The 25,269-nt window shown below is 51.2% G+C and overlaps 1 protein-coding gene across 2 annotated transcripts; it reads left to right on the top strand.

Moving 5' to 3' along the window:
* The first annotated feature begins 55 nt into the window (after positions 1–55).
* Positions 56–24,952, top strand: CHAF1A (chromatin assembly factor 1 subunit A). Of its 2 annotated transcripts, none has more exons than XM_069589405.1 (15): positions 56–402; positions 2,966–3,016; positions 4,641–5,500; positions 11,464–11,520; positions 14,153–14,382; positions 14,515–14,575; positions 14,941–15,009; positions 16,030–16,256; positions 16,783–16,951; positions 17,104–17,184; positions 17,577–17,669; positions 18,363–18,615; positions 19,156–19,646; positions 23,886–23,982; positions 24,474–24,952. In XM_069589405.1, exons 1-15 carry the CDS (start codon positions 102–104, stop codon positions 24,572–24,574), a joined length of 3,141 nt encoding a protein of 1,046 aa, XP_069445506.1. In that variant the 5' UTR covers positions 56–101; the 3' UTR covers positions 24,575–24,952. The 2 variants fall into 2 exon arrangements, with proteins under 2 accessions (XP_069445506.1, XP_069445507.1); XM_069589406.1 differs by having other exon boundaries at positions 262–862.
* The last annotated feature ends 317 nt before the right edge of the window (positions 24,953–25,269 follow it).

The raw sequence follows: 25,269 nt of genomic DNA, 5'->3' as shown, positions 1-25,269 counted from the left end.
CTTGACATCACCCGTCACCAATCGCAGGACACCCGCTACCCGTCAATGGCAGGCCACCGTGAGGAAGCCCCGCCCTCAGCTGGAATATCAATAGGGGAGCCATGGAAGGAATGGAAGCTTCGGTTCTCGCGATGATGCTCCCCGCGCTCCCCTCTTCCCGAGTAGGGCCGTCACGTGACGCGGCATCACCCAATCGCCGTGTGGGCCGCGGGGGTCGCCGCGGTTCCCGCCAAATACGAGCGCGGCGGCCGCGGCAGCAGCGGCGCGGGCGGGAGGGCGAGCAGCAGCGGCCGCCTGAGCGGAGCCCGCTCCTCCGCCGCCTGAGGGGAACTCGAGACGTCGCCAGCGCAATGCTGGAGGAGCCGGAGTGCGGGGCTCCGGGCGCCCGGGGAGAGGCCGCAGGTCGGTTCCAGCCCGCGCTGAGGGAAAGGGGGGTCGCGGCGCGCGGCCTGTGTGGGCCGAAGCGGCGGTTGGGGGCGGACTGGCCTCCTGGCCTGGGCCCACGGCTCTGCATCTGGCGTTCGGTCCGTGGAACCATTACAACCCCGGGAAAGGGCCTTGCGACCCGAAAGGCACCTCTTTGACGTTATTGTTGCAGCCGCGACCATTTTTTTTCGGCGCTTTTACGTCAGTTCGTCCTTCCAGAGCGCTTTGCGGTGACGGGTGTGTGTGTAGCCCGGAGGGGAAACTGAGACCCAAAGAGGCGAAAGGGCCGGAATTGTTGGTTACCGATTGCGTTTGTGTCCCCCGGACAAGTTGGACCCTGCAGCGGCGCTATGGGCCGGATGTGGAAACTGAGGTCCGGGGTCCCATGGGGTCGGGGGACCGGAACAGCTCCGTCTAAGGGTCAGGGCCAGCCCAGGTAAGAGGCCCGGGTGGTAGGGGTCCCGGGTTCTTGATGCCGCCGGATATGCAGGAAGACATATCTTTCTCCTTCCTGTGTCTTGGGAGGGGGCTTTCTGGCTCCTGGCAGGCCCCTTATATGGGGTGGCGAACTGAGGAGGACCAGACGGCTTGTCTCACCTGCTCCACTCCCATTTTGCCCCCAGGACTTGGCGCAGTGCTTGCTTGACACATAGTAGGTGCCCAGTAATTAAGTGTTGGTAGGGACATCCGTTAATCTAGTTCAGAATTTCTCAGCCTCAGCACTATGGACACTGGGGGTCATTCTGTGCACTGTAGCAGCATTTCTGTCCTCCACCCATAAGATCTCAGTAGCAAGCCCTTCTCATCTGAGACAACCAAAAATGTATCCACTGTCAAAATGCCTCCTAGTTGAGAAGCACTGTGCTGTTTCCAGACTGGGATTTCAAACAGACAGAACTCATATAAAGTTGGGGATAAAGTTGGGGCTGATTGTCATGGACGGTCATTGGACCCAGTATGGATGTTGAAATTTACAAAAATTATGACCAGGCTATCCTAAAATGGGAGGATGTTTTAATGCCAGATAAAATTAGGAGGGATATAGTCTCAGAATAAAAAGCAGTGGTAAGTTTGTACAAAAATGTTTGTTAATTGCATGTATACCTTTGAATAGACTGAGTCCCTGGATGGGATCCCTTTTATGTCGACCTGAGGGCACCTCTGTTCTGCTTGCATCAAAGCTGGTGACTCAAGGCCATGCCAATAAATCCTTGTAATTGACTGAAAATTAAGTGGCTAAAGATTGTGTATCCTTCAACGGGGGCGGGGAGGAGTTCATGTTTTTGAGAACTGAAAACTTGGGAATAATACTATCTTGAAATGGGAAGAAAGGAAATGTCTTCTGGGTACCTTTCTTGTATTCCTAGCTTGGAAGCAGGTAGAGTAGGTTCATCTGTGGGCAGTTGAGTTTTTTTAGAAAGCCAGGATCTGATTTTTAAAAATACTCACTCGTATGTATCTTAAAAAAAAAAAAAGAATGTAGATTAGCCAAAATAACTAGACTTTTCCAAGCCAGATCTAGCAGATGTCAGCTTCTCGACTTATTCTAGCCATTTGAAGATATTTATTCAAGGACTTAGTTCTGTTTATGGTCATTTCTGTACCTGTTTTGATACTGTTATGCCTTTTTTTTTTTGGCATATTTCTTTCCCCCCTGTGCAGGAAAATAGCCTCCCTTATCATTTTCATTTCTTGACTGTGCTTCAGCTCCAACTTGGCAGGCTCGAGATGCTTTAAGTTGTATCACCTTTTATAATAAACCCTATTTTAAGAGAAAATAAGCCCTATACCAATTGTACAGATTTGTTGGTGGGGAGGGGTTGGATTGGAGGAGAATGTTTGGGCTCCTATTATGGTAAAATCAGCTGATGCAATGTTTTCTCTCATCTCTAGTTTCCTTACTTGATTTCCTACTAACTGCCAGGCCCTGAGCCCATGTGTGGGACGAGTCTGTGTACTGTCACAAAGCTGGTGTTCTGATGGGGGGAAAGACAGAAACATAAAAGTCTCAGGTGTGCTAAGTGCTCAAGGGAGTAAAACAAGATGTGACAGCATTCAGGGTAGAATTTCTCAACCTACTGACGTTTGAGATCAGATAATTCTCTGTGGTGGGGAGCAGTCCTGTGCATTGTGAGATATTTAGCAGTGTTCCTGTCCCTTACCCACTTGATGCTGGTAATATGCTCTCTTCAGTCATGACAACCAAAAAATGTCCTTTGTTGTTCAGTTGCGCCTGACTCTTTGCAACCCCATGAACTGTAGCCTACCAGGCTCCTCTGTCCATGGAATTTCCCAGGCGAAAATACTGGAGTGGGTTGTCATTTCCTTCTCCGGGGGATCTTCCTGACCGGGGATCAAACCTGTGTCCCCTGCATTGGCAGGCAAATTCTTTACCACTGAGCCACCAGGGAAGCCCAAGGATGGTGTTGGGAGTACCCAGATGAGCCCCACTGGACAACCACTTTGTATAGTAGGTACTGTATTTTTTGCTCCGTTGTTTCTAGCACTTAATAACATATCCTTTGACATTCATTCACAGCCATGGATTGCAAAGACAGGCCAGCTTTTCCAGTCAAGAAGTTAATACAAGGTAACTCTGGGAATGGGTTAAATATTTGTTCCTAGCTTATGTCCTTCATTGTTTTCTCAATTATTATATTTTTCATTTCCCTTGAGCAGAGGCAGGCCATCTCCTGGGGTCCTCATCAGAAGCATCAAGGGGGTGGAGGGGAGAAGACAGTTGCATCTTACATTTGGAAGCTGGGAAACCCATTTCACTGCATGCTGTTCCCAGGACCAGATGCAGAGGTTGCTGCTTTTACAGCTGGATTCCAGCATATTGACTTTGTAATATTTTTTTCTCATGGAGGAAAAATATACTGTATATTCTATATACCGTAGAGCAGGGGTACCCAACCTTGGGATCTAGTGCCTGATGATCTGAGATGAAACTGATGTAATTATAATAAAGTGCACAATAAATGTAACCATCCCCCCACCCTCAGTCCATGGCAAAACTATCTTCCATGAAACCTGGCCCTCGTGCCAAAAAGGCTAGGACCACGGCTGGAGAGTTTCACAGGCATTCTAGCCTCTGCTCCCAAGTTGTCAAAGCCAATAACATCTCTTGATGTTGCCAGATGTCCCCCGGCAGGCACAGCTGTCCCTGGTTGAACACCTTTTTACAGGAAGTGTCTCAAAATCCTTTCATGCAAAAGGGAGGAATGAATTTTCCCTTAGGTCAGATTAGTGGCTGGACTATATAAAAAAGGATGGTTTTTGGTTTTCAAAGCTTGGTTATCTGGTTCCCCTGTAGCAGCTGGCCTTCTCCTGTCACGACTGACAGCAAGGTTGGTATTGGTAAGAGTTGTATGAAGGGCAGCCACCTTCCGAGGTTAAAGGATTAGGGCCAAACCGAAGAATCTGTGGGCATGATCATCTTATAAACGAAGCCAGAACAGGTTTATATGTTTGGTCTACATTAGAAAGTAGTTAATATGATGTTTGGGTGTTTGAGTACAGGCAGACTCTGTAAGAAAGTCACCCATCTGCATTTCCTCAGTCTTCCATGTGCCTGTCTCTCAGAACCATCCAGAAGGTTGACATGCAGTGGGAGGATACTTGTTTCGTTGGCAAGAAAAGCTAACAGCCTGGAGTGCTAGGAGCAGAACAAAATCTTAACTGCAAATGGATCTGTCTCTTTAGCTTTTGGAACCAGATACACTTATCTTCAAATGGGATTACCACCCATAATAAATAACTTTAGAATTTGAACTGGATCTCAAAGAGATCAGAAAATGTATTCTTCGAAATTCTTGCAGAGTCCCTGCTCTAAAAGCTTGTCAGGGTTTGGGGATTTTGTTTGTTTTCCATTTCTTTGTTTTTGTTTTTGTTTTGTTCATTTGATTTTGCTTTTAATTTGGTTGTTGGGAGAAGTCCATAATGAAAAGACTTGTTGTTTAGTCACTAAATCGTGTCCAACCCTTTGCAACTCTATGGGCTGCAGCATGCTTGGCTTCCCTGTCCTTCATTATCTCCTGGAATTTGCTCAAACTCATATCCAGTGAAAAGATAATCCCTTTTTAAACTTTAGATATCCTCCCTACCCCCAAGTACATCAAGGTGGTTCATTTTTTGAGAATATGGAATTTTAAAATATTGATTGTCATTGTTCACACTATCGCTTAAAAGAGGTCCTTCTCTTCTGGTTTCAGCCCGACTGCCATTCAAGCGCCTGAATCTTGTCCCCAAGGAGAAAATTGACGATGGCTTGGACGACACAGCGGTCTCTCGGGGTGGCCCTGTGCAGACTCAAGTCCACGACTTAGAAACCTCTTTGGACCACTTGGAGAACTGTCACGTGGGTTCTGACATCGATTTTAGGCCAAAACTTGTCAATGGGAAGGGACCCTTAGATAACTTTTTAAGAAGTCAAGTTGAAACCAGTATTGGCCAGGCTGTGGTCATAATCGATTTGACAGAGGACTCGAGCAACCCCCTGGACAACATGGTGGGCCACAGTAAATTGAATTCTGCCGCCTCCCCAGCTCAGAAGAACATAAATGGAGTCCCAGACAAAGCTGGAGATGACAGGGGACTGCCAAAGGCCAATCAGAAGGACGAGCTGGCAAGTCCCGAAGAGGCCCTTTCAGAAGTTCTGTGCAAGACAGAGGCAGGGGATGCTGACTCAGGGGGTGTAGACAGGAGGGGACTCGCACAGAGGGGCTCACCCCAAAACTCTCCCAAGCTGACTGGTGGCCTGAGCACGTGCTCTGAGGACCGGGACGGCTGGCGTGAAGCCGGGGGCATCCTGTTCAAGGGGAAGATGCCCGTGGTTCTCTTGCAGGATATCCTGGCCCCCAGACCGCCAGCCAGGTCTCCTCCTGCCACTCCTCCCGGCCAGGCTGTGCCTTCTGAGAGCGAGACACCGGAGTCCAGCCCAGAAGAGGACTTGGCACTGAGCCACTCGTCCTTGAGCTCTTCCTCTCCCACCAGCTCCCCTGAGGGGCAGTCTGTGCCCACAAAGCTGCATACAGGCCCCAGCCCCCTCCCTGCCTCCACACCTGTCTGCAGAGTGAGTACCTCCCCCGAGTCAGTGCTGCCTGAACCTAGAGGCTTCCATCCAGCCCCTCACTCTTCACCCAGGGATCCTATGTTGCCCAGCTGGCTAGTGGCTGAGTGAGTGTGGCCACAGATGAGCTCTTGTGACCTGGGCAGGTCCATTGCAGAATTCTTTCTGATACCGAGAGCCACTGAATTGTTCATTGTTGTGCATGCTGCAATGTGCACCAGTGTGTGTGTCCGTGCCTTCCTGGTAGCCTTGTTCACACTTAAATAATGGTGCTGTTCACCTTAGCCACACTAGTGACTTAATGGCTGTGATCCTCAAGTTAGCCTTTATATATATGTGTGTGTGTGTATAGATACACACACATATTTTTTTGGATGTTTATTTGGTTGCACTGGGTTTTAGTTGCAGCGTATAGGGTCTTTGATCTTTGTTGTGGCATGCAGGATCTGTAGTTGGAGCATGTGAACTCTTAGTTGCGGTTTGTGGGATCTAGTTCCCTGGCCAGAGATCAAACCTGGGTCCTCATGCATTGGGAGCGCAGAGTCTCGGCCCCTGGACCACCAGGGAAGTCCTTCAAGTCAGCCTTTAACTTCAGCTCTAGGCACTCCTATTCCAACACAAGAGGCATACAGTCATTGCTGGTAAGCACTCAGCGTTGGTGACGAGACCCAAAGACGGCAGGAAGAACAAAACGGGGCATCCTGAAGGGTCAGCTCTCATGATCGCCTGTTTTAAAACCTCACCCGGAGAAATGAGAACAGAAAAGACCTGGCTCCGTGTTTAAGGCCCCAGGCAGGTGGCTTTGGAAATTTCTGTTTCTATCATTGGCTTCCAAAGGACATAATGGCAAATGTCTCTATTCTCACCTGTCCTTGAGGTCCTATGGGTAGAACTGAATCAATTAGTCAAGAATCACAAAGCATATTTCAGTGTCTGTGGTTTGAGGGTTTTATAGCACTTGTATGTGTTCATATCGGATTTTCACATAAGATTGGATCCTAGGGCGAGTCGTTTATTTTCTACTGTACCTGCTTCATTTGACCATAAACTGCCTATCTTGACTGCTTTCTGAAATTCTATCCCTAGCATATTAGCCATTATTCTAGACGATTCCATTTCTTATCTTTTTATCTCCCGAGGAGATTGGAGAATGGGGAAAGTGGCTTCCTCTTTAGGTTCACAAAATAGCAATCAAGTCCAGGGTCATCTTTTTTCCTTTTGAGTTTCTAGATGTGTCAGACTGAGATACTCAGCTTTTAAATTCCCATCTGAGCTGTCACCCAGACTCTCAGAACCTGAGTTTGGGTCCCATGCCATCAGCCATCTTGTTCTGTTTTGACCCTCCAGTCACACTGAATCCTTGCTGCTGCTGCTTTGTAGAACTACTTTGTCACATGACCGGTGACAGCCATTGAGCCCAGAGAACAGGACATGTACACATTTTCATTTTCCTTCATAGCTTTGTTTTTTAAGTTTGTTTTTATGCGCATAGCCAGGTCCCAGGACTGGGAGGCCACGCTGCTGGGGCTTGTCACAAAGCAGTGCTACGTCCTGTGCACCGGCCTAAATGCTGCGTGCATGAACCAGGTGTGCTGAGTTTACCAAAGCCTGCCTCTGAGACCCTGATCTGACTCCCTACACAGGCTTGGGGTTTTAGATGTTCTAGAAGACAGTGTTACCACTCAGCTTTGCAAACAGTTCATGCTGCAGGCGGTGAGGCCTTAATAGCCCTCCCCGCCAGCCTATGGCACAGAATTGCCCCAGTCACCCACAGTGTGCAATAGAGCCCCCTGATGCTGGGTGACGCCCCACGTGTGAGAGTGAAATGGAGTGACCACCAGGAGATGCCCGAGGGCCTTGTGCACTCCGTTTCTGGTTTATCTCCTCACTTTCAGGAGTGCTGGATTTCCTGAGTGGTTGATTTCTGTGGTTGGTAACTAACATTTACAACTTTCCCTGGTGTGGGCCCAGGTTCTTCCTGACCCCTGTTACTGTGGGGAATTCTTTTTCCATTTTCTCTCTGCCTTCTCTTCTCCAGATTGTAGGCAGAAGCTTGTTGTAGGCTTGCAGATTGTTTCTTATTCCCATGTCGTGTGTGTGGTTTTTATTGGGCTCAGTTTATCCTGGACTTGGTATCATAAATCTGCATTGGGAACCCCCAAACATTAGCTGATCCGTGTGTGCGTGCATGTGTGGCCAAGAGGGAGACCCAGCTCGTTAAAATGCAGATCATCCCATCCCTTCATCTAGAGAGCCTGACTTTGAAAAAACACTTAGGAACACCTTTTCTAGATAACCCCAGGTCTCTTGACGAGCCAAAGCGTGGCTGTTTGGCCTCAGAGCTTTTACCACCTGGGATAGAGCTGTTTCTCCAGTTTGTTTGCAGAGACAACGTGTGATTAGTCCACGTTATTGTTGACTCAGATGTTTGTTCCTTAAAGGAATGTGGATACAGTGGTGTTACCGGAATCTATGCCTTGCCTCTGTACAGTTGCTGGAACTCTTTAAATTATATTAAATGATGGTAAATTATTTATTATAAATAATAAATTATACTAAATGCTCTGTTTTTTAAAAAATGTATCACTGACCGTCAAAGCCCCTTTTGGCTTTTTCCTGTCCTGCAGGTTGCCACTATAGTTGTCTTACATTGCTCTGTGTGGTGTGTATGTGAAGGATCCCTGGGAATATACAGTATCATTTTGTTACCTTACATGAGCCATATACTGTCAGTATGTTTCTTTTTTATTCCAGGGTATGTTTACCTGTATTTTACACTGGGGTGGGAAGATGTATGCCTTTTTAACTGCTGTACTGTATGCAGATGGTGCCATGGTGTGGATAAACTGCAGTTTGCACAGTCATTCTTGTTGGGATATTTCTTTCTTTTTTTGTTGTTGTTTTTTTTAAGTATTTATCTGACTGCCCTGGGTCTTAGTTGCAGCCTGATGGATTTTCCAGTTATCTTCATTGTGGCATGTGGGATCTTTAGTTGTGGCATGAGAATAATTAATTGCAGCGTACGGGATCTGACCAGGGATCAAATCCCAGGTTCCCTATATTTGGAGCCCTAAGTCTTAGCCACTGGACCACCAGGGGAGTCCCAATGGATATTTCTATTGTCTCTTGACTCTCAGCCTTGATGGCTGATAATTGTCCTGAGCTTCCCTGGGTGATGGTTCAGAAGTGCAGGCTCACAGGACTGGTTGTGTCAGTGTCTGCGTGCTGACAGTCCCCCTCGCCTGGGGCACTTAGAGTCGTGTCTCCCCTCCGCCTGCTCTCCCTCCCCTGCTGTCAGGGTACTAGCTGCTGTGGGACCTCCCTCCTCACCTCGCCGCTCCTCCCACTGCTCTCACCAGACTGAGGGGGCTCTGGAGTCTCCGGAATACAGTGCAGGAATTTTACTGCACGGATTTGGTTACATATGTTTTGACTCTTGGGTAGTTGATGTATCTGTTTTTACCTCATACTAGAATCCTGGGTCTTACTTTTGGTAGCTGAGTTCCAGATAGGGCTTCCCTGGTGTCTTAGGAGGTAAAAGAACCCACCTGCCAATGCAGGAGACAGGTTCAATACTTGGGTCAGAAAGATCCCCTGGAGAAGGGTATGGCTACCCACTCCAATATTCTTGCCTGGAGAATTCCATGGATGGACGAGCTTGGCAGCCTACAGTCCATGGGGTTGCATAGATTTGGTCACGACTAAGCTGCTGAACACTAACACTTTCCAGGTAAGTAAAATGTGTGGCCTGTATTTTGAAAGAGTTCTATAAATACTTAGGCCAAATCTCAAGAAGATAAAGTTATAGCTGTTCAGTAAGGTTTATCCAAATGTATGGTAAAGCAGAAGTGATATTAGATTTAAGTTAAATTGCAGTTGCTGTGATTATTGGATATCATGATGCCAGCTCCTGGTAATCATGTGAACTCTTTTATTCCTGGACTCATAACACGGGGTAAGATTTGGAAGGGGCCTGATTCTGCAGCTGAATCTTAGCAAGTATGGGCGAGACCTAACACGTCTTCCTGCACAAACGCCCTGGTACAGCAGGGTGTGGCAGTGTCGTTTGGTGCTGTATTCTTTGAATACAAAGGACAGTGACATAGATACAGCACCTTCCAAACCCTGCTACCTTTTCCTTTGTTGTGGGGGTGAAGTCCGCAGGTTTGACAGGCAGAGTGGATGCTGGAGAAGTGGGTGCTTTTTCTTAAGCGCTTGATGAGACAGCTTTGGTGTTTCTGTGGGCGCCTGGCTTAAAGAGGTGAGGCTGAGCACTCTGCCAGTCACGTGGCTTTCACATGGCCAGGCTCAGCCCTCTGCTGAGGAAAGGCTCGGTCTAGAAAGGACTCAGTGTGTCCCGAGTAAGAAAGGTATCTTATCTGTATGTGTTACTCTGTAGGAAATCTTAAGGCTGGATTTTCCTGCCCTAAGAGAGAAAGCACTGTTTTCATGTAGTTTTGTCGGTATGTCAAACAGTTTTGAGAGAGATGGGCTTTTGATCTTTCATCTTGTCTCATTTCTTGGCTGCATAAGATGAGCCCGGGGGGAGGGGGGGGCGTGTTTTTTTCCAGCCCAAATTCTCCCCATTGCTTGTCCAGTGAATGGTGCTATTGCCAGGATACCCTGCTCTGGAGGGAGCTTAGCCCACTAGCCTGGTCTTGTGTGTATTCCTGCTGCTGCTGCTGCTGCTGCTAAGTCACTTCAGTATCTGACTCTGTGCGACCCCATAGAGCCATTTTGCCAGCATGGTGAGGGAGCCCAGCCACGCGTTTTGGTCTGTCCTTGCAGCCCAGGCACAGTATGCAGCAGGGCGATTGAGAATGCTGTGCTCTAGAACATAGGGGTTCTGGACCGGATCACCACTTCCGGCCAGCTGACTCTTTATCCTGGACATTCACGCCATGTTCTAAGAGGTAAAGCCTCACTGGGCAAGGAGTACAAGTTCGTGGCCCATGGGAATCCAAGCCCACGCATGGTTGCTTGAGTCACATGGTATTGATTTGTAGACATGATAGGCAGACCTCTGAGCTAGTGCAGATCTGGTTTCAGATTCCCCTGCCGTAAAGTGCATGTCACAGTAAAGCAAGTCACATGGCTCTGTTGGTTGCCCAAAGTACATACCTTAATTAAAAAAATACTTAACTGTGAAACTTCCCTGGTGATGCAGTGGTAAAGTCTCTGCTCTCCCACTGCAGGGAAAGTGGGTTCAATCCCTGGTCAGGGAACCAGGATCCCACATGCTGCACAGCATGGCCAGAAAAAAAAACTTCGCTGCAAAAAATGCCATCGTCTGAGCCCTCTGTGAGTCGTGGTCTTTGTAGTAATAACGTCGAGGATCACTGACCACTGATCAGCATACCACGTATAACAATGAAAACGTTTGAAATTTGAGGATTACCAACATGTGACACAGAGACACAAAGAGAGCAAATGCTGTTGGGAAAATGGCGTTGATAAGACTTGCCCAATGCAGAGTTGTCTCCCCCCCTTTTTTAAAAACGTGTTATCTTGGAAGCGAAAGAAAGCAAGGTGTGCCTGGAGTCGCAGAAAACCTCCACTGTCAGCTTTCCTGGGGAAAAGTAGAAGGGGCAGCCGTGCAGGGCTGGGTGTCTGCAGGACTCGGGACTCGGCCTCCACAGTTGCTTATAGGCCTGCTGCTCTGTGTTTCCCCAACACCAAGGCCTTGCCTGTGGCTCTCGATACCAAACTTGGCCTCCATTTTTGGTCATCTGCCTTCTGGCCTCCCTTAATATCTCCACATGTACACTTATGTGCTTTCATTGGAGCTTATGACCCAACCAAGACTTTCTGGTTTTGTTTGCTGGAACCGTCACCCAGAAAGGTTTCCATTGTTGTTTTACAGTGTTGCCCCCCCGGAGACCTCCCCTCAAGGACAGTTCAGTGTGTTAAACATGTTAAAGTGATTGAAACAACCCGTGTTCTCATTTCAGTGTCTTTCCTTTCAGATAACTAAAAAACTGGTCAGAGGCTCTGCAGAGAAGAACAAGATGAAACTGCAAAGGGTAAGGTTTGTCCCCTGAAGTAGCAAGTTCCCCAGCTGCACTCTTTGCAGTAAATGGGCAGCAAAGCCCTTTGCATGGCTCTGACCCAGTTTTCACTTTCCCCTGCTCGCCCTGGGCAGCATTTCGAATCTTGCTTCATTTTACATAACTGGGCCTCATGTTTGTAGCTTGCATCACTCTGAGCTTTGCTGAATCCGGAGGTTTCGCTTGTAGTCTTTTTTAAGCTTTTACTAGAATCAGTACTGTCATAATAGTTAGGCATCCCCATTGTAGGGTTTTCTTTGTCTTTTTTTCGATTTTTGGCTGAGCCACTTGGCATGTGGGATCTTAGTTCCTTGACCAGGGATTGAATCCATGCCCCCTGCAGTGGAATCTTAGAGTCTTAGCCATTGGACCACCAGGGAAGTCCCCCCCATTGTAATTTAAAATCGCCTTAAAAAGAGCCCAGTTCCTCTCCCTGCGCCCCATGCTCCTACAGGTAGATCGAAGTTACACACACCCCTTCTGAGGGCCCTTATACCAGATGGGTGATTACTGTAAAGGGGTTCCCTGTTGAGTCTTCTTTTATCTGGGGGGTTACATTGTTACACACAGCAGTGCAGGGGGGCCTTCTTTCTTACTGAGCGAATTGCAAAGCAGGTCATGGACTCCTCCCGCTCAGCACCGGCTCAGGGGAGGGGCACTCAGCAGGTGCTGCTTGTGCTGTCTGCCTTATGGCGCGTTCAGTTTTTGTGTTTCAGGTTTGACGGCTGTAATGTTTCTTAAGTCTGTATTGAAGTTGTTACAGTATTGGGTGGTTTTTTTTGGCCGCAGAGGCATGTGGGATCTTAGCTCCCCAACCAGGGATTGAACCTTCACCCCCTTGGATTAGAAGCAAAGTCTTAACCACTGGACCACCAGGGAAGTGCTCCTGATGTCTTTTTGAAAGTTTATCTCATTCTTTGTTGGAATTTCAGAACTAGACACCTGCTTGGCAGGTGTAGCTGAAGAGGTCTGATTTATGCCTAATTCCAGAAGCCTCCTGTCCTTGCAGTTAGCAGCAAGGAGAGCCCCTCCCCCCCACACACCACTCTGCAATTGCTTCTGGTTTCCTCACCCTGTTACTTGATCAGTTACTCAAGCCCCTGCTCCAAGGGTCCCACGAGGACATTTGGCAAGGACGTTCTCAGGTCTGTATCAGCGTGCCTCCATGGCTTTTGTGATAGGGAGCAAAGGTTGATCAGGGCAGGGTGTTCTCTAGGGACAAAGGCACAATCATAGGCCCAGATGGAGAGCTGAGCTGTCGGGCTCCTGCCAAAGGTGGGAAGCCTATGATGATTCTTGTCCTGGAAAATTACCCAGTGCTGTGAGAAGGTAGGGCTTCCTCAGTGGCTCAGTGGACAAAGAATCCTCCTGTAGTGCAGGAGGAGACACAGGAGTTGGCGGGGGTTGATCCCTGGGTTGGGAAGATACCCTGGAGAAGGGAGTGGCAACCCACTCTAGTATTCTTGCCCGGAGAATCCCATGGTCAGAGGAGCCTGGTGGCCTACCGTCCAGAGAGTCGCAAAGCCTCCGACATGACTGGCGATGTTAGAAGGTACCATCCCTTCTGTCTGAGAGCTGAAACTTGTTCAGTGTGAATGCCATGTTATATACTAAGTCAGTGCTCCAGGCCACATACAAATTCTTGGGAATGAGGAACCGATAAAATGAGATGTTCATGCTTCAGAGAAACCAGTGGTTTCCTCCTGCTGGTGATGGGGAGGCCCAGGCATTGTCACGGAAATCATGATGTCTTGTCTTACCTTCTGACCTTCTTCTCAGATCCTGAAAAATGTTTGTTTGGTTTTTTGAGAAATGGTTTTTAAAAGAAATGGTTTTAAGTTTTAAAACAGTGGGAAACAGATGAGAACACATGAAAAAACATAAGCAAAAAAACCTTTTTGAGAAATGGCTTTACAGATTAAAAAGGTTTTTTTGCTTATGTTTTTTCGTATGTTCTCATCTGTTTCCCACTGTTTTAAAACTTAACTCGTCAGGTTTCCGGGCCTTGCCTCTTCCTGCTCTCCAATTTCCAGAGAAATAAAATAAACCCTGTTGTCTAGAATAGTTTTGGAGGAAATGGAAAGAAAATGTCTTTTGGCTGTGGCATGCCAGAATCTTAGTTCCCTGACCAGGGATGGAACTTGTGCCCCCTGGAGTGAAAGCGCAGAGTACTAACCACTGAGCCGCCAGGGAAGCCCCAGGAAAATGTTTTTGTTTTGAGGACAGGGAGGCAAGGTGTTTTGAATGTGTCTTTATTACCACACTTTTTTGAGCAAATAAATGTTACTCCTACCCAACAGCGGGTATCCCATGTAGGCAGCCAAGAAGGGCTTACTTCATTTTTTTTAATTAAGTAAAAGTTGACCCTCATTCCATGCTTGAAAATGGTGTCTTAAACGCATGATACTGTTACTCGCCTACGAGGCCCTGTGGCAGCCGGCCAATCCTCGTGGTCTTTCTCAGGGCAAAAGGAGATGTAATGGACCAGATATTCCCTTCTCTGTGTGTGTGCTGGCCAGCGGGCCTCGCATCTCCCCGTCCGCCTGCGCACAGCCTGCCCTCCCCAGTGTCCACCCGCCGGGCTGAGCTGTGTGCCGTCTCTGTGCAGGATAAGGAGCGTCTGTGGAGGCAGCTGAAGCTCCAGGCTGAGAAGGAGGAGAAAGAGAAGCTGAGGGAGGAGGCCAAGAGGGCCAAGGAGGAGGCCAGGAAGAAGAGGGAGGAGGAGAAGGAGCTGAAGGAGAAGGAGCGGCGGGAGAAGCGAGAGAAGGACGAGAAGGAGAAGGCGGAGAAGCAGCGGCTCAAGGAGGAGAGACGCAAGGAACGCCAGGAGGCTTTGGAGTGCGTGCCCCGCCCCCTCCATCTGGGGTCCCACACCCTCTGCCTGTCCCACTGTCACCTTACCCCACCCCCCTCCACGGGCATCAGCACAGGCCTGGGCCAGCAGGTGTCACTGAGTGTGATGTCTCATAGGGCAAAGCTGGAGGAGAAGCGGAAAAAGGAAGAGGAGAAACGGTTGAGAGAAGAAGAAAAGGTAGAATGTGTTTCTAGATCGTGCACCTTCCCGTGTGTTTGAGAAGCAGGGCTTCTGCCTGATTGCTGCTGGATATTGCATGTCCTCCCTGAGGTGGTGGTGGAGGGGACTGGGCAGGACTGACACCTGTAACTAGGCCGGTTTGGGTGCTGGCCCAGCCCTGCCCAGCTGGCTGTCTCCTCTGGTCCCTCTGCCCACAGGAGCAGCTCTAACCTTTGGAGTTGCCTGGTACCCATTTGTGGGTTTGGCGAACTCGCATTAAATTAATGCTTTCAACGTAAAAATGCTTGGAATTCAGTTACAGGGGCTTTTGCATGCTTAAGTTCTCTCTTTCTTTCTCACCCTCATCTTCTCTTGCATTGCAGCGCATTAAAGCCGAGAAGGCCGAAATCACGAGGTTCTTCCAGAAACCAAAGACTCCACAGGCCCCCAAGGTGAGCAGCCTGCTTCCTCTGGCTTTGATTTTGGTCTCTGTCAGGCTGTACTGTTTGAAAAATAAAAAGGCATCTTCTGACCCACTGGCTGTGCTTTCATCGAGAGGGATGTCCTCTGGCCTTGGGAGCTTTTATCTTAAGTAGAATCTGGAGGTTTAATTCTTACCATCCACTGTGCGCTCAGAAAGGCAAAAAATGGCACGTTTGCTCAAACCACAAAGTGTTTATAGAGGTTGTGCTGCGCTCCTTGAGGGAGAAAGACCAGTCTTCACCCTCAGTGGATGTCTGCTCAAGATAAGAGGCAGGATTGAGCGTAAAACAACCCATGGGGCTCATTCAGCACAGGATTTTGCTTCCTGTCACCTTCTAGACCAGGCTCTGCCTGTGAAAACCACAGACCTCCATCCCCTCCCTCCTCCATGCTCCAGAGGTGCAAGGATATCCTTCCAGGTCTTTCACTGAGCATTTCCCTCCCTCCTATGTTTGTGTATTCATGTACCTAACAAATTATGAATTTATTGTTTACCGCTTTGCTGAGTTGTATCTTGGATTCTTTCCACATTGGCCCTTGTTCGTTCTTTCTCATTGCTGCAGTACTGTGTCATGGTGTGGGTGCATCATACTTGGTACCCCCTTGCCAATGATTTCCACCCCCACCTCCCAACAGTGCGTGAGTGTCTCACACTTCTGTGGACCTGACTGATGGGTGAAGAAAAACATGTATTTCTCTTTGTGTTTCTCCATGATTCTTGGTGCAGTTGAACATCTCTTTGTGTTTATCATTTTATTTCTTTTTATTTATTTTATTTCTTTTTCTGCCAATTCCTTTTTTTTGTCAGGTTATTGCAGGATTGGCTTTCTTCTGATCTCTGGTTCTTTATATTATCTTGGTTTTTGTTCTTGGTGAAGTGTCTCCTTTGACATTGGGTCCCATGTCCTTTGGCTCCTCCTCAACACCTGCTGTGCAGGTCTGTCACACAGTAAGCACAGTGGTGCCATCACATCCCTTTTCCATTTCAGACCCTGGCTGGTTCCTGTGGGAAGTTTGCCCCTTTCGAAATCAAAGAGCACATGGTCCTCGCCCCTCGATGCCGGACTGCCTTTGATCAAGACCTCTGTGACCAGCTTGACCAGCTCCTCCAGCAGCAGAGCAGCGAGTTCTCCTTCCTCCAAGATCTGAAAAGGCGGCGGCCGCTCAGGTCTGGGCCCACTGTGGTGTCTAACCGGAACACAAACCTCTCAAACAGGTTAGTTCTGAGGGGAGCTACCAATTGCCCTTGGTGAAGTTGGAGAATCCTGAGTGGCCAAGCAGAGCCCGGTCACTGCTGAGTCCCTTGGCCTTGACCGGTCAGCTCCCTCCCTGGCCTCAGGCCCCGAATTCCACTGCTCCATCAGCTCTCTCCTGGTTTCACTTCCGAAGTCTCCCAGGTGTGGTGGCCTTGCAGAAAGTCCTGGCTCTGGAGTTCAGGCTGCCTCCCCTGGGTCCCCAGACCCCTCCCTGGATGGAGCTGACGTCTAGACCACTTGCCTGGAGGGCTGCTCCCCGTCTCTTGCCAGTGTACTTGTTTTCACATTGCCACTTCTGTACGTGCTGTGGGGCAGCAGCTCCCTATCTGGTTCCTCTCTCCTTCTCGCGCCATGTCCCTGGAGTAAACATTGGCCTGCTTTAGGGCTGCCCGTCTCTAGTGCCCACGACCTGCCATCCCGGGAAGAAGGATGTTGTGGTGGGCGAGTGCACCATGAGGAGCCTTCTAAGCCAGGCTTTGTCTCCAGCGATGTGGTGATTGTGGAGAGCAGCAAAGTGGACGGCGTTCCTGAGCGGAGAAAGTTTGGCAGGATGAAGCTTCTACAGTTCTCTGAGAACCACCGGCCAGCATACTGGGGCACGTGGAACAAGCAGACGACAGTCATCCGCCCAAGGGACCCCTGGGCCCAGGACAGGGTGAGTGTGTGGGCACTACTCCAACCCTTGCGTATCCTTCTCAGCGTGGCCTTCTCCCACGGCCCTGGGGCTCCACAGAGTTCTAGCTTTTTAGCTCTGCCATTTCCTCCCGACCCTGGAGATGACAGTGACTGCTGTGTGTGTGTCCTCAGGACCTCCTTGACTACGAGGTGGACAGCGATGAGGAGTGGGAAGAGGAGGAGCCGGGAGAGTCCCTCTCCCACAGCGAAGGGGTGAGCGTGGCAGGGGCTGAGAGTTCTGGCGAGAGGGCTCCCTCAGACAGCATCTCAGCACCAGATTTATAGCTACTCTTGGAAACCCTTGTTTGGTGACACTTACCTGCCTGATGTGGACAGGAAAGTGCCCAGATACTCCTGGCTGGGCCCGCCCGTCTCCTGCCACACCCGCTGCCTTACTCTGGGCCCCACTTATCTATGTTCTGCCTGGCCCTCCACCCCTACCAGAGTATAGTGGGCTAGGTAATGGGATCCTGGCTGATCCTCAGGGTGTCCGTAGAAATGACACATGAAGCACTCGAAGGCTGTTTCCTTTTTACGTGTTCACAAGTGAATTATAAGTAAAGCACATGTTTCCACACGTTATCATTGTGCTTTTTCCTCTTGAGGACGAGGACGATGACGTGGGAGAGGATGAGGATGAGGACGATGGTTTCTTCGTGCCCCACGGGTACCTGTCTGAGGATGAAGGAGTAACTGAGGTGAGGGGTGGACGGGAGGTGATTGGGCCAGAGCTTGGTGGCTGCTGACCTGGGGGTGGTTGCATAGGTCCTGGCCCACCCTGTAGCCGATTCCTTGTGGACCTCGCTCCTCAGAGGCTCAGCCTCACCCCCCACCTTTCTCAGTTCTGCTGGATGGTGGGACTTTTGAGGGAGCCATTTCCAGAGCTCTGAAGGCCTGCCGGGTTGGGAGACTGGCAGGTGTGACCCATCTCAGAGTCACACTTGGGGACCTTTGTCCTTCATACATTTCCAACCAGCGAGGCAGATGAGTCTCGTCAGGCCCACAGCGAATCTGGCTTAGACAGTGGCATCATTCTGAGGTGGGAGAGGCCCAGCATGGTGATTTCAGCTCTAGGATCACATGTTAAGCAGAAAACCCAGAGTGGTGCTAAGAGGTCTACTGAAGAGGTAATAAAAAAAAATACCTGTGACTCTCCAGTGAGGGCTAGAAAGGCAGGTGCACCTAAGATACTTGCGGGTGAAGGTGCCAGTTATTCAGTCTGAAAACATTCTCTGCCTGTATTATCGCCAGTCAGGTGCCATCCACACTGGCCCTGAGTCTGTGAAGAGCTCTGCCCACCTCCCATATGCTCTCTCACTGTCCCAGAGGTGGGCACCAGGGGTACTGGGGAGCAGGGATCCTGAGCGAGTGTCTGCTCTCTAATCTGCCAGGAGTGTGCTGACCCGGAAAATCACAAGGTGCGCCAGAAACTGAAGGCCAAGGAGTGGGACGAGTTTCTGGCCAAGGGAAAGCGGTTCCGCATTCTCCAGCCCGTGAAGATCGGCTGCATCTGGGCAGCTGACAAGGACGGCGGTGCTGACCTGAAGGTGCTGCAACAGTTCACGGCCTGCCTGCTGGAGACTGTGCCCCCCGAGGAGGAGCAGACGCCCAAGGCCTCAAAGAGAGAGAAGAGGGACCAGCAGAGTGAGCACCAGCTCTGGGCGGGGGCGGGGCGGGAGACTCCCTTTAAGGGTGGCCAAGTAACTCACAGGTTCTTCAAAGAAACAGCCAGAGCCAGTGCTTGCTGAGGAGGTGTCCTTTCTGTGACGCTCATGAGAGCTGTACAGGGTGGCTGCTTAAGTCAGCCTGTTTCCCTGATGGCCACACACATTCTCAGTTCCTCAGAGCCAGGAGGGCCACTCAGAATGGGTGCATGAGGGCAGTCACTAAGAAGACTGACACAAGAGGTGAGGCCTGACAGTTTATTCCAACCAGTCCCGCCTTGTGAAGTGTGGGCCTCCCAGAGTCTCTCCTGGAGCAGTTCCTGTGTTAAATCCACCCCTAAGCAGCCACCTGCGCTAAACCTGTAGTGGTGGTGATTTTGCGATATAAGTAAAATCACTGCTGTGTGTCAGTTACGTCTCAGTAAGCCAGGAGGATAACAAGGCCACCCAAAGCAGTCTGTGTCTCAGCCTCCCAGGGGCCGTGTTCATTCCGTCTCCCCCTGCTCCCTCTCCCCGCCAGTCCTGGCCCAGCTGCTCCCGCTGCTGCATGGGAACGTGAATGGGAGCAAGGTGATCATTCGGGAGTTCCAGGAGTGCTGCCGCCGAGGACTGCTCAGCAGGGACGCCGGCAGCCCAGAGCACAGTGCCGCCAGCCCCCCGAGCCCTGGCCCTGCCCGCCCGCAGACGCCTACCACCGGCGAGGACATGGCCGTGCCCTCCAAGGCCAGGCTCAAGCGGATTATTTCTGAGAACTCGGTGTACGAGAAGAGGCCCGACTTCAGGATGTGCTGGTACGTCCACCCACAGGTGCTGAAGAGCTTCGCCCAGGAGCACCTGCCTGTGCCCTGCCAGTGGAGTTATGTCACCGCAGTGCCCTCGGCCACCAAGGAGGACAGTGGCAGCGTCCCCGCCCCGGGGCCCGGCCAGGGTATGCCTGTCTCACTCAAGAGGAAGTCGGCAGGTAGCATGTGCATCACCCAGTTCATGAAAAAGCGCCGGCACGATGGGCAGGTGAGACCCCGCCGCGGCTTGTAGTTTGCAGCAAATTTTCCTTTTAGGGCATGTTTAGATTTATAACAAAACTGAGGTGACAGAACTCACCAAAATAGAGGCGTGGGTGTAGAGGTTTCCCCACCCACCAAGCACTCGCAGCAAAGTCTGTGTGGCTGTCACAGCTGATGCACCTTGGTGGATGCACCTCTGTCACCCAGACTCCAAGGTTTTCTGGGTGTCCCATGGGTTTGAACAGATGTGTGATGGTGTGTGTGGCATCACAGTGTCACACAGCTATGTCACTGCCTCCACACCCATGGTCTGCCTGTTGGTCCTTCCCTCCCTTTACCCTGGGCCGCCACTGGGCCTACTGCTTTCACTTGATTTTTCAGTTAGTTGTGTGCCTTTATGCTTTCTTCCTGTCTTCATGGTTTGACAGCTCCTTTCTTTTCAGTGCTGAATGAAAAGTGCATTTTTTCCATGTAGCAGCTTCTGTTTGGTTAGTTTTTGTGTTCATTTAACACAGTTACTAAGCGCTTACTCCATACCAGGTAACCTGCTAGGCCTTGTAGACAGTGGTGAGCAAAACGCCATCAAAGGGGAAACAGACTGGAGTCCATGGTAGGAGCAGCCAAGTAACTGTATCCTGACAGCACATGGAGGAGGAAGCGTGTAGCCTCACGTAGATAGGCCACGTACAGGGAGGGCCTCGCCTCACCTGGAGTCAGGTGGGCTTCCTGAGAGCTGCTGGTCCCCAGAGCGAAGGCTCCCGCACTGCCTGGACACACGGAGGCTGGGCCCCCGCCTTAGCCTTGGTCCGTGTCTGACGTTTGTTTCTGTTACTGGCATGGGAAGGTGATGGGTTTAGTCTCCTGGCTACTGTCACCAGAAGCCTGGTCTTGGTGTGGGCACCAGTCCTCACCGAGGCCAGGGTCTCGCGCAGCTGAAGATCTTAGAGACTCGAGTTTATGTGGGTGAGACGGTGTGGTGAGAGCTGGTCTCTTGCTTGCCTTCGGGGCTCTCCTAGGGTGCTGTCGCTGCAGGAGGTGCTGCTGGGGGTGAGGGAGAAAAAAGGGAGCCCGCGTGTGCTCCCTGTCCCCTACCCCTGCTCCTGCCGCATGTGTAGGGGCAGAATGGGCAGGGGGCTGGCTCCTGGAGTGACGCCCGCACACAGATGAGGTCTTGGGTGCGATATAAGCCTTCTTCCTGAATCATAACAGCAAGAGGGAGCCTAGGACAGTCCTTTGCAGTTATGGCAGCTGTTCCTGCCACTCCCCCACCCCATCCCTGTCAGCTGTGGACACGGCTTGATACAGTAGCACCCATCTGGTTAGGAGTGAGGGACCCAGCCCCTCAGACAGTTCCCTCCTTGGGCCTGGACCCAGAACAGGCCCTCATGTGTTCAAGCTGTGCTGAGCTGCAGAGCTCGTTAGGGTCAACGTCATCATTAACCAGACAGTCTCAGAAGACTGCACCTGTGGATGCTCAGGTTGAAACCAGCTGGGGAGCCAGTGTGAACATGGCCAGGGCTGGAAGGACCCTTTGGTGTCCCAGTCCAGGCAGGGTTTGCGGGCTGCTGCCCTCATCAGCCCTCCACAGCCACCTTGCTGAGCCCCCTCTGCTCTTCCCCTCCGACGGCATCCACACACGTGCTCGCAGTCTTGGTCTTTATGTGGAGAAAGACGGGTTAGCCCTTATCACCTGTTTCCTCTTGTACTTGACGTGGATCTCTACTCTTGGTGCTTTGTTATTTACTGAGAAAAAGTGCTCCCCAATAAACGGGGCCCCTCTCCCCAGGTAAGGGGTTGGTCTGTGACATGGGGCATTTCATCTGATGACACCCATAGCAGTCAGTGCTATTCAGCTTCTCCCCGTTCACTGGCCTCAAAGGGGCTCCGAGGTGTGGCAGGATCTCACAGAGGGCCACACGTCCAGTGGTTCTGGGCATGCTGGCCCCAGTGGTTCTGATTCAGTGGGTCTGAGAGTAGCTGCTAATGTCTGCACTTTAAAAACCCCTTTTTGGAGCTTCCTTGGCAGTCCAGTAGCTAGGACTCCAAGCTTCCAATGCAGGAGGCGAGGGTTCAGTCCCTAGTCAGGAACTAGATCCCACATCCTCGCTTGGACCCCTGGGACCATGTAGGCCTTGGGACCGTAAACGCATGGAAGTTGGTCTGCAGGAACAGGAGGTCCTGAGCTGGTGAGCAGTGTGGGCCGGGCCAGGCTCCTCCTGTCTTCTGCTGCTCCTGCCTGTTTGTGGCCGCAGAACAGCTGCTGCATTGCCAGCCTGCGAGTTGAGGATGGCCAAGCCTGCCTGGGGAGGAGTCCCGTTTACCTGGAAGGAGGAGCAGACTCCACCTGTGTCTTTCTGACTGGAATGCTCTGACCCAGCCACCCAGCTGAAGGAGAGGCTGGGGCCTTGAGACATTGACCACCTCCAGCAGAATCCTGGTGGTTTGGGACAGGCAGGCCAGAAGAGAGCTCTGGGTGTGCACTGAGCTGGCCTGCAAGGCAGGACACAGGAGCTGGGGAGACTTCCCGAAGGCCGGGTTGGTGGCCTGGGAAAACGTGGGTGGTGTGTATGAATATTTTAGATCGGGTTGGGATTTTTAACGTATGGGAATTTTAGAAGCTTTTCATTTAAGAGTTCCAACTAGTGTTATACTTTACGGGTTTACACGGTACCGTGATCAAGTGAGATGAGCCGGCTATTAGGGCCACTTCTGCCCGAAAGAGTGAGTGAGTGAGTGTGTGTCCGTCCCCCCGGCAACTCAGCTCTTCAGACTTGTTCTGTTTTTGCACAGGCAGGGCCTCTGTCTGTCGTTTCCAGCCTCAGTGCTTGGTGGTGGTGACGTCTTCCTAACTCCCAGGGCTGCATGGCCAGCTTTGTGCCCTCTGCCTGCAATAGCAACAGCAGCATGTCGGGCTCTCCCCCGGCTGCATGTGCCGACAAACCTCAGCCCAGCACGTGGGACCCCATCCTGGAGCCTCACCTTAGAGGCTTGAGACCCGTCATGTGCCTGTGGGGCTGTGGGCTGCTGTTCCTCCCACAGAGGGCTTCTGGGCCCACAGCAGTCCTCATCCGTCTGCACTTGGCTCCCAGTGTGGAGGCCCGGGACTGGAGAGGCTAGGAGACCCACCTGTCCCCGTGCTCACCAGACCCAATCCTGCATGGCTGGGGAGTGGAGAGTGCACTGTCTGTGCTTCTGAAGCAGGTGCCTGGAAGCTGCCCTGCACCTCCCAGCAGCCCCCATGCCAGCTTGGGGCCATTCCTGCCTCGGGGGCCCCCAGCCCATGGAGCCCTTCTGCAGCTTCTACACTAGAACTGAGGGGTCTGTGAGCGTAAGCTGTCTGCCAGCCAGGCTGGGACCGTGGGCACAGCGGACAGCCTTGCTGTACTGTCGTCCCTTTTCCAGGCAGACTCAAAGAGTAGAAGGGCTCTAGGAGGGTGTTGAGCCCCTTGGAAGGGAGCCCAGCTCCACTGCCTGTGCCAGCGCTTGTGCATGGGCGGTGTTTAGGATTGGTCCTGTTACTTCCCCATTCTGTGTCTCTGTCCCCTCTGGTGGAAGCTAGTGATAACAACCTCCTGATGCCCATTCTTGGGGTGCTGGTGGCATCCACGTGGGCAGAACTGGGCAGAGTGGGCATCAGAGGAAAGAGTTCACAAGTGTTGGGCGGAGGGACCAAGCTGTTGGACAGAGAAGAAAACACTGACCAACTAACTTCTCAGCCACCTACTTATTCCAGCAGATAATAATTCAGAGAAAGCATGTGTTTTGTCCATCTCCTTTTGAAACCAAAGTAGAGGATCCCACCTCCCAATTCTAATTTACAAACAATAATGCATTATTTTTCTAACAAGGTAAATAGTTCATTTGAGAGCACTCCCAAGGTTTCCTTTGATCGTAACTCTTGAGACACTAAGACTTCCCTGACTCAGACCTTAAAGAATCTGCCTGCAGTGCAGGACACCTGGGTTCAGTCCCTTTGTGGGAAAGACCCTGGAGGAGGGCATAACTGCCCACTCCAGTATTCTTCCCTAGAGAATCCCATGGACAAAGGAGCCTGGTGGGCTCCAGTCCATGGGGTCTCAAAGAGTCGGACACGAATGAGCAACTAACACTTTGACTTTCGTCAGGCTCCTCAGATAGTGTCTCCTGGATGGGCAGAGAGGGGTTGGGTGTGCAGCAGTGGGTTGCGGGGTGGGGGTCACACCGACCCTGTCTGCTGCTGCTGACACAGTGTGCCTTGTCTGTTGAGGTTGGCACTGGAGACCTGGACGGCTTCCAGGCGGACACAGAGGAGGACGACGACGAGGAAGGCGACTGTGTGATCATGGACATCTCTGATGTTGGGGGTGAGCAGGGTACCACACTCTCCTCTTTTCCTTCAAGCCAGCCGGGAAGGGAAGGGGCAGTTAGTCACCTCTCAGCTCGAATCCTGTGATGAGGACTGAGGAAGAGGTCCTGAAAGGCGCCAGGCAGGCTGGTATGATGGCGGTGTGGGTGTCGGGCCTCCTGCCCTGGTCTGAAAGCTACATTCAGGAAACCAGAGACCCGAGGGTTGGTGAGGAGCTGTGTTAGGGAGGAGGGGTGTAGGACCTCTGAACCATACTTCCCCAGGGCAGGGAACCAGAGGCTGGCCACTGAGCCTTGCTGCCCACTTTCTTCATCTTTACCACGGGCTTCCCCTGCCCTGGAGGGTCAAGTGTAGAGCCTGCTGGACAGGGCTGCAGAAGCACACAGGCTCAGGGTAAACACAGCTAAAGCCCCAGTGAGAAGGCGGTGGCTTGCCTGCCTTCCCCCAGAGTGGACCCAAGGCTGAAGCCCTTCCTCTCTTGCCTTGCAGACATCCAGGCCCCATGCGGAACCACTTCTGGAGCTGGGGGCTCAGTGGGGATGGACACCAGTGAGACCCTCGTGGCCCCCAGCTCACTTGGCCTGTCCTGAGTGCCCAAGTGGCCCGTGTATGTATGTAGAATGGTTAGGGTATTCTCGACGCCTCTCAGATACTTGAAAGTCCTGACTCCTGTGTAAAGAGCACTTTGTCCTGCTTGGCAGACCTCCCTGGAGGTCTGGAAAGTTTTATATAGGATACTTGGTTAGTTTTTTTTGATATTTGTAAAAAATTTCCTCCCAAAGCTGCATATTAATCTGCCCTTTAATGAAGCATTATTGTGATGTGACCTGCATGGGGAGGGCCTAGTCGTGCCCCATGGACCCTGAGCAGGCACAGTGACGAGATGCTTGTGAATGAATTGAAGCCCCTCGGATGTGGTGTGGCACCCGGACCTGACATGGACCTGTATAAACTATTGTCTAGCCCGACCTGGCGTGTCTGTCGTCTCTTCCAACACATGGTGTCTATGCCTGGTGTGTCCAGAGGCCAGCACTCTGCTGTCCAGTGTCCGCCCCCCAGTTCCCCCATGCGTGGACCTGTGGCCTTTGTTTAAAGTTCAACGCTTCGTACAAGTTCTGTCCCATCTCTTTGTTGTGAGGTCCTTGGCCTCTCTGCTTACCTCATTCAGGGCTGGGCTCCTTGGCAGGTTCTTGTGCTGGTTAACCCCTCCTGCCCCTTGGCGGGTGGGCAGAGGGTGTTCCCAACCTCGGGAGTGCTGAAGCTAGGAATCGTGGAGCCAGGTGCT

Source organism: Ovis canadensis, chromosome 5, assembly GCF_042477335.2.
Source record: "Ovis canadensis isolate MfBH-ARS-UI-01 breed Bighorn chromosome 5, ARS-UI_OviCan_v2, whole genome shotgun sequence".
NCBI lineage: Eukaryota > Metazoa > Chordata > Mammalia > Artiodactyla > Bovidae > Ovis > Ovis canadensis.
This window is presented reverse-complemented; position numbering and strand designations above follow the sequence as displayed.